Below are 9,461 nucleotides of genomic sequence, written 5' to 3'. Positions count from 1 at the left end.
TGGGATAATTTTCTTTAAAATCTGTGTAATTCATGGCAGGCTTCAGGGAGGCGTATGACTGGCGTTGTGTTAAATATCTTTTAAACATTATTTGCCATATAGATTGTACTGCTCTTAATTGTTGGGCATAGTTGTAGGCCATTTCTGAAGACATACCAAGCTGTTCCAACATCTCTTTCATATCACCAACTGCCAGGATATTATTTTGTGGTTTATCCAAAACAATTATGATTTCATTGAAGGTCTCATTGACATATGACTTTATAAGAAAATTCTCAACACCATAGTACAATAGACGTCCCAACAAATCGTACATATCAAATTCATCTACTGGCCATGACCTATCGACATTGCCATCTTGATATTTCCACAATATTGGCCATTGTAAATTTCTGCCCGGTTTAATAACGTTTAAATATTCACGCATTGCATTTCTACCATTTGCACTAACACATGATTTATAATATACGTATGTCTTATTGAGGAAATCCACTTTTAAAAGATCCTCATCCAAGGTTTCCACCACCTTTATCAACTCCAAATTCATTTTGTGGTCCACCATCTCTTCGGCATTTGTATATTCATGACTTGTGTGTTGAGAAGCCCACTTGCCACAGGCATACTCATAAAAATTTCGACAGGGATTTTTACTTCTATCCATAGAATATTTTATTTCTTCCAATTGTTGGCAATTTTGATTCGATGAATCCTCAATTGATTTAAGTAACGTAATTAAAACAAACAGAAACAAAATAAAAAATTTTAATTTGAAAAATATATTCTTTCCCATCTCTTCTCCTCCTCCTTCTGTCTTTCTCTTTCAACGGTATAGCTTCAACTAAAACATTCGTGAGTCAAAAACCAACAACAAGTTCATATAGAAGCTAATGATAAGAAATGAAACGGATTGTAAAATTTCCCGTTATCTTTCTTTTGTTCATCCACGCCACCATGGGTATGGTGGTTTCATCGAATAAATTATCCCCTTCACCATAAAAAATCAAAACAATAAAAGTGAAATTTTAGCCTTTTGAACCACGAATTTTTTTCCGTGGCGACAAAAATATTTTTCATATTTATTATGATTAGTAGTGGCAAAAATAAGTCCTCTGCAAAAAAAAATCTTATAAATTCCTCGTGGTTAGGGAGTTACCAAATGTTGCCTGTGAGCAACATTGGGCCATTGTGGTTACAAAATTAACAAAGTTTGCTTCTTAAGTTTTTGTATTATCGTTATAGTTTTTATTATTCATGATGTGGAAAAGCATACACTGATGAGTTTGTTTGATTTCGGAGGAAAATCTATGGAAAGGGAATGGAAAATTGATCTATATTTTTCATATATAGTTCATGAATTAGCTAATTTTGACGTATATGGTGGTGTTCATGTAATTTGAAATGCTCATATTGACATATTTCAGAGTAAAAGAGTTTGAAATGTAATTTCTATTTTGTATGCAGACTTTAAACTGATGTTACTGACCTTCATCCAATACATAAATTTATCATCATCGATATTTGAACACATATTTGCTTGATATCTTACAAATTCCGAATATGTATATTCACCATAAAATGTGTCAATCTCTTCTTAATTCAAGTCCAATCTTCGAATAATAATATAAATACAACATTTTTCACAAGCCCGAATGTCACAATGACCCTTTGTATTTCACTGAATACCACTAACCAGCATTTTCGACTTCCACTAATGTAACCACTTTATTACCACAATGGCCAAATGTTGCCCACCGGCAACTTCTAAATTTCAAAAAATTATACCTACTGATTGAAACTGTAAATATATGTTTTTTTATTTTATTAGACCAGCATCTCATTAAGATATTTCTCATTAAGATTTTGGCTGCAATTATTCAATTCGTTTGACATTTAACGGCATTTTAAATAATCACTAAAATATTTCAAGTCCAAATTTTTACTCGACCATTATACAAGCATAACTTCGCCAATCTAGCTATTTACTTAAATGCAATTTCCACTTTTTTTTATTCTTCTGAAATCAACCTACCGACACCCACTTAGTATGTATGATTATCTCAAACGGTGAGGGAAATACGCATAAACAAACATGCACAATTGCCTACAGGCAACATCGGGCCACAAAGGGTTGATATATAATTTTTAATTAACTTTATAATAATGTGGATTAAAAAATCATATATTATTTAAAAAATATTGGTAAAAAAATTCTATAAAAAATTCACGCTTATTGGTGAACAAATATGCTTTAAAAAATCCGCGCTTATTGGTGAAAAAATATGCTTTAAAAAATCCACGCTTATTGGTGAAAAAATATGCTTTAAAAAATCCGCGCTTATTGGTGAAAAAATATGCTTTAAAAAATCCACGCTTATTGGTGAAAAAATATGCTTTAAAAAATCCGCGCTTATTGGTGAAAAAATATGCTTTAAAAAAATCCACGCTTATTGGTGAAAAAATATGCTTTAAAAAATCCGCGCTTATTGGTGAAAAAATATGCTTTAAAAAATCCACGCTTATTGGTGAAAAAATATGCTTTAAAAAATCCGCGCTTATTGGTGAAAAAATATGCTTTAAAAAAATCCGCGCTTATTGGTGAAAAATATGCTTTAAAAAATCCACGCTTATTGGTGAAAAAATATGCTTTAAAAAATCCGCGCTTATTGGTGAAAAATATGCTTTAAAAAATCCACGCTTATTGGTGAAAAAATATGCTTTAAAAATCCGCGCTTATTGGTGAAAAATATGCTTTAAAAAATCCACGCTTATTGGTGAAAAATATGCTTTAAAAAATCCGCGCTTATTGGTGAAAAAAATGCTTTAAAAAATCCACGCTTATTGGTGAAAAAATATGCTTTAAAAAATCCGCGCTTATTGGTGAAAAATATGCTTTAAAAAATCCACGCTTATTGGTGAAAAAATATGCTTTAAAAAATCCACGCTTATTGGTGAAAAAAATATGCTTTAAAAAATCCGCGCTTATTGGTGAAAAAATATGCTTTAAAAAATCCGCGCTTATTGGTGTAAAATATGCTTTAAAAATCCACGCTTATTGGTGAAAAAATATGCTTTAAAAAATCCGCGCTTATTGGTGTAAAATATGCTTTAAAAAATCCACGCTTATTGGTGAAAAAATATGATTTAAAAAATCCGCGCTTATTGGTGAAAAATATGCTTTAAAAATCCACGCTTATTGGTGAAAAAATATGCTTTAAAAAATCCGCGCTTATTGGTGAAAAATTATGCTTTAAAAAATCCACGCTTATTGGTGAAAAAATATGATTTAAAAAATCCGCACTTATTGGTGAAAAATATGCTTTAAAAAATCCACGCTTATTGGTGAAAAATATGCTTTAAAAAATCCACGCTTATTGGTGAAAAAATATGCTTTAAAAAATCCGCGCTTATTGGTGAAAAATATGCTTTAAAAAATCCACGCTTATTGGTGAAAAAATATGCTTTAAAAAATCCGCACTTATTGGTGAAAAATATGCTTTAAAAAATCCACGCTTATTGGTGAAAAAATATGCTTTAAAAAAATCCGCGCTTATTGGTGAAAAATATGCTTTAAAAAATCCACGCTTATTGGTGAAAAAATATGCTTTAAAAAATCCGCGCTTATTGGTGAAAAATATGCTTTAAAAATCCACGCTTATTGGTGAAAAAATATGCTTTAAAAAATCCGCGCTTATTGGTGAAAAATATGCTTTAAAAAATCCACGCTTATTGGTGAAAAAATATGCTTTAAAAAATCCGCGCTTATTGGTGAAAAATATGCTTTAAAAAATCCACGCTTATTGGTGAAAAAATATGCTTTAAAAAATCCGCGCTTATTGGTGAAAAATATGCTTTAAAAAATCCAAGCTTATTGGTGAAAAAATATGCTTTAAAAAATCCGCGCTTATTGGTGAAAAATATGCTTTAAAAAATCCACGCTTATTGGTGAAAAAATATGCTTTAAAAAATCCGCGCTTATTGGTGAAAAATATGCTTTAAAAAATCCACGCTTATTGGTGAAAAAAATATGCTTTAAAAATCCGCGCTTATTGGTGAAAAAATATGCTTTAAAAAATCCACGCTTATTGGTAAAAAAATATGCTTTAAAAAATTCACGCTTATTGGTGAAAAAATGGGTGCCACCGTGGTGCAATGGTATGCAAGCCCGCCATGCACGCAGAAGGTCGGGGGTTCGATTCCCCGGTCAGACAACATAAAACATTTTTCAACGGTGGCAAAATACCCCTCAGTAATGTTGGCGATATTTCCTGAGTATTTCAGCCTTGAAAAACTTCTCCACAAGTGGTGTCTTAAGACACGCCGTTCGGACTCGGCGGTAAACAGTAGGTCTCATATCATTGAGCTAAATATGAATCGGGGTGCACTCATTGATATGAGAGAAGTCTCCCTTGTCCCGTATGGGATGTTGTGGAACAATGTTTATGTTATTGGTGAAAAAATATGCTTAAAAAATCCACGCTTATTGGTGAAAAAATATGCTTAAAAAATCCACGCTTATTGGCGAAAAAAATATGCTTAAAAAATCCACGCTTATTGGTGAAAAAATATTCTATAAAAAATCCACGTTTATTGGTAAAAAATTCTATAAAAAATCCACGTTTATTGGTGAAAAAATGCTGTACAAAAATCAACGTTTATTGGTGAAAAAATATTCTATAAAAAAAATCCACGATTATTGGCGAACAAATATTTTTAAAAAAATTCACGTGTATTGGGGAAAAAATATTATTTAAATTCACGTTTATTGGTGAAAAAATATTTTTTGTTAAAATTCACGTTTATTGGTGAAAAAATATTTTTTGTTAAAATTCACGTTTATTGGTGAAAAAATATTTTTTGTTAAAATTCACGTTTATTGGTGAAAACATTTTCTATAAAAAATCCACGTTCATTGTCTAAAAAATATTCTATAAAAAATCCACGTTCATTGTCTAAAAAATATTTTAAAAAAATCCACGCTAATTGGCGAAAAAATATTCTATAAAAAATCCACCCTTATTGGTGAAAAATATGCTATAAAAATTCACATTTATTGGTGAAAAATATTCTATAAGAAATCCACGTTTATTGGTAAAAAATATTCTATAAAAACTCCACATTTTTGTGAAAAAAAATATTCTATAAAAATTCCACGTTTATTGGTGAAAGTTATTCTATAAAAAATCCACGTTTTTTGGTAAAAAAATATTCTATAAAAAATCCACGCTTATTGGTGAAAAAATATTCTATAAAAACTCCACGCTTATTGGTGAAAAAATATTCTATAAAACACCACGTTTATTGGTGAAAAATATTCTATAAAAAATTCACGTTTATTGGTGAAAAAATATTCTATAAAAATCCACATATTTTTGTAAAAAAATATTCTTTAAAAAATCCACGTTTATTGCTTTGATGGTGGGTGAAAAATATTCTTTAAAAAATCCACGTTTATTGCTTTGATGGTGGGTGAAAAATATTCTTTAAAAAATCCACGTTTATTGCTTTGATGGTGGGTGAAAAATATTCTTTAAAAAATCCACGTTTATTGCTTTGATGGTGGGTGAAAAATATTCTTTAAAAAATCCACGTTTATTGCTTTGATGGTGGGTGAAAAATATTCTTTAAAAAATCCACGTTTATTGCTTTGATGGTGGGTGAAAAATATTCTTTAAAAAATCCACGTTTATTGCTTTGATGGTGGGTGAAAAATATTCTTTAAAAAATCCACGTTTATTGCTTTGATGGTGGGTGAAAAATATTCTTTAAAAAATCCACGTTTATTGCTTTGATGGTGGGTGAAAAATATTCTTTAAAAAATCCACGTTTATTGCTTTGATGGTGGGTGAAAAATATTCTTTAAAAAATCCACGTTTATTGCTTTGATGGTGGGTGAAAAATATTCTTTAAAAAATCCACGTTTATTGCTTTGATGGTGGGTGAAAAATATTCTTTAAAAAATCCACGTTTATTGCTTTGATGGTGGGTGAAAAATATTCTTTAAAAAATCCACGTTTATTGCTTTGATGGTGGGTGAAAAATATTCTTTAAAAAATCCACGTTTATTGCTTTGATGGTGGGTGAAAAATATTCTTTAAAAAATCCACGTTTATTGCTTTGATGGTGGGTGAAAAATATTCTTTAAAAAATATTCCATAAAAATCCACGTTGATTTGTGAAAAATATTCTAAAAAATCCATGTTTATTGGTGACAAAATATTCCTTGAAAAATCCACGTTTATTGGTCAAAAATATTTTATAAAAAATCCACGTTTATTGGTGGAAAAAAATATTCTATAAAAATCCTCGTTTATTGGCGAAAAATATTCTATAAAAATCCACGTTAATTGGTGAAAAAAAACAATCTATAAAAAGTCCGCATTTATTGGAGAAAAAAAATATTCTATAAAAAAATCCACATTTATTTGTAAAAAAGTTGTCTGTTGTGGCTTTTAGAGCTCACCAAAAAAAAAAATAATAAACTTTTTTTTTAAATCAGTGATAACAAATAAAAATAAAATCACAAGCCCTACAAAATTTCTTATCTCTATGGGGAAAAAGCGAAGTGTGTCTTAAAACCAGCATTGGCGAGAAACATAACATTCAGTTCGCCGTTGAGAGGTGGAACGTTGAAATCGTGGAGCAAAACAAATTAAATTAATTAAAAACAGAAAATAGAGTATTTGGAAATGCTTTTCAATTTGCAATCGGGTTTTGTGATTTGTTTGCTTTTACTAAATTCACTATTAGAAGGCATTAACGCTGAACCACAATGCAAGCCACAGTCCACGAACTCTAATTGTCAACAATTGGAGCAAATAAAACTGTCAATGGATACAACATGGAATCCTTGTGGAGATTTTTATGATTATGCCTGTACCAAATGGTCTTCTCAGCATCCAAGCAATGATTATGCAAATCTTGAACAGTTGATGGATTATAAACTCAATACGGATTTAATCACGATTCTAACCGTTATGGATAACTATATCAGCGATATGGAATTTCTTAATAGAACTTATTTATATTTTTTATCCTGTATTAAAGCACCGGGAAGTAATCCCTATAAACAATATTTGGATATTATAAAACCAGGTGAAAATGTGGAATGGCCATTATTGTGGAAACTACAAGATGGCAATGTTGGAAACCCATGGCCAATGGCAGATGAATTTGATGTATGCAAATTCCTGGGCCATTTGTGGAAGTATGGCTTCAAGGCAGTACTCATAAGGTCAGAAATATATGAGACACAAAATGAAACTGTTGTTACTTTGGCGGAACCAAAGAAAACTCTGTTGACATTGACACAAATGAGAAATACCTTAATTGTTGTTGGGTTTTCTCCAAGTGAGGCCCACACACATGCGCTACGTCTAGCCGACGTACAATCTTTATGGAATAGTATGTACGATCGATTTTCCTCACCCGCCAGACCTATGCTGGAATCAGTCAAACCCACAATGGATTATGCAGAACTTGAAGAAATCTATCCAATGTTACACACATACATCCGAAGCAGTGGCATGAGAGATTTAAAAAAGAATTTGAAAATCGAAATATCAAACCTGGATTATTTTGATTTTCTATCCGCCAAATTGAAGCATCCCCAAGAAAAGGAGGATCTGTGCAATCTAATAATGTTATATTTTTTGGAATATTTATTGCGAGACAAGAATGGCAAGGGTTTCAGCAAATTGCAGTGTATCAAAGAAGTACGCCATAAACTAGAGTTACCTCTAAGTTTCCTGTACTATGAATATATGTTTAAACCGAAAGAAACTAATCGAAATCTGGATATAAAAACAATGTTCCAGCAGACCCGTGATGGTCTCATACAACTACTTGAGGATAACTTCAAATATCTTGACATGGCAAAATTGCGTTCGCACATAAAGGAGACATCAATAAATTTGGGTAATCAACCAACCACAGTACGCAATTCTTACATAAAGCAATTATTTGCAGATATACCCCAACTATCGCCAGACAATTTTTATTACAATCATTTGGAATTACTTCGACATAAAATGTTGACATCTCTTAGACGTCTTGACTATCGCACTCATGTCATGTATTCAGCTCAATACACAATTGGTGATTCATCTGAACCCTTTTATGATGGAAGACGTAATATGTTGGTCTTACCGTTAAGTCTATTACGGCCACCAATTTATCAACCTGATCTGCATGCAATTTTCAAATGGTCTGCATTGGGATTTTTGTTGGCTGAAAATATTTTCCATACCCAAACTGCTGGCCTAAACTATTTATCTCCACCACCACCACCAACTGGAGAAGGTTATTTTAATAGTCCTAATTTCCACAATGCCGTTATAGATTTAAAACTTGCTCGAAAAGTTGGAGCTGCAGCTGTGGCCTATAATAGCTATCGGCATTTTCATAGACAGCAATTGCAGCCTGAATTTACCGACGAAATACCATGGCAACAGTTATTTTTTCTGAACTTGGCCCAAATGTTTTGCGTCAATAATGCCGACAATAACTTAAGCAGGAGAAATAGATTTGACTTAAATAATATAACTGCGGCGCTGCCGCATTTCAAGGAGGCATTTCAGTGTCGGAGACACGAATTTTTTGTTAATAATTTATAAAATTTGTTGCATTATTAATAAACTTTAATATCTATTTAAAATATAACAAACATGTATTGCAGTATTATTTTGGTTTAAGGGTCTAAACAGCAAAGAAAGACGTGGAAGTGACAAACTGACGATAAATTCGTCAAAATCGCAGTTTTAAGAGACCACTAAAAGTAGATTTCTTACACAATATTTTCATAACCAACAGCAGAACAAAAAAATCGCCTTTTTTAAGAATATTTTCATATCCAAAAACAGACCACAAAAATGTGGATTTTTTAATAAATATTTTTATCCCAACATCAGGCCAATAAATGTGGATTTTTTAAAGAATATTTTTTCATCCAACATCTGTCCAATAAACGTGGATTTTTTAAAGAATATTTTTTCATCCAACATCTGTCCAATAAACGTGGATTTTTTAAAGAATATTTTTTCATCCAACATCTGTCCAATAAACGTGGATTTTTTAAAGAATATTTTTTCATCCAACATCTGTCCAATAAACGTGGATTTTTTAAAGAATATTTTTTCATCCAACATGCGTCCAATAAACGTGGATTTTTTAAAGATTTTTTAAAGAATATTTTTTCATCCAACTTCTGTCCAATAAACGTGGATTTTTTAAAGAATATTTTTTCATCCAACATCTGTCCAATAAACGTGGATTTTTTAAAGAATATTTTTTCATCCAACATCTGTCCAATAAACGTGGATTTTTTAAAGAATATTTTTTCATCCAACATCTGTCCAATAAACGTGGATTTTTTAAAGAATATTTTTTCATCCAACATCTGTCCAATAAACGTGGATTTTTTAAAGAATATTTTTTCATCCAACATCTGTCCAATAAACGTGGAT

General features: G+C 31.0%; 2 protein-coding genes across 2 annotated transcripts in view; one reads left to right on the top strand and one right to left on the bottom strand.

The window, feature by feature from the left end:
• Nucleotides 1-547, bottom strand: part of LOC141392192 (uncharacterized) — a 1,665-nt gene extending 1,118 nt beyond the window's left edge. The window contains exon 1 of the mRNA XM_073965147.1: nt 1-547. This exon is cut by the window's left edge and continues 1,118 nt beyond it. Coding sequence (XP_073821248.1) covers nt 1-547 — 547 coding nt within the window.
• A 6,069-nt stretch (nt 548-6,616) lies between these two features.
• LOC141392602 (neprilysin-1-like) lies at nt 6,617-8,672 on the top strand. Its single transcript, XM_073965533.1, has one exon. It carries the CDS (start codon nt 6,687-6,689, stop codon nt 8,610-8,612), a length of 1,926 nt encoding a protein of 641 aa, XP_073821634.1. The 5' UTR covers nt 6,617-6,686; the 3' UTR covers nt 8,613-8,672.
• Nucleotides 8,673-9,461: the final 789 nt, after the last annotated feature.

Source organism: Musca autumnalis, unplaced genomic scaffold, assembly GCF_047663935.1.
Source record: "Musca autumnalis isolate F117 unplaced genomic scaffold, ASM4766393v1 scaffold_2, whole genome shotgun sequence".
In the NCBI taxonomy this organism is placed as follows: Eukaryota; Metazoa; Arthropoda; class Insecta; order Diptera; family Muscidae; genus Musca; species Musca autumnalis.
Note: the sequence above shows the minus strand (reverse complement) of the source record. Positions and strands in the feature narration are given on the sequence as shown.

Coding starts and splice junctions, on each gene's coding strand:
- LOC141392602 (XM_073965533.1), top strand. CDS start 6,687: ATGCTTTTCAATTTGCAATCGGGTTTTGTGATTTGTTTGCTTTTACTA.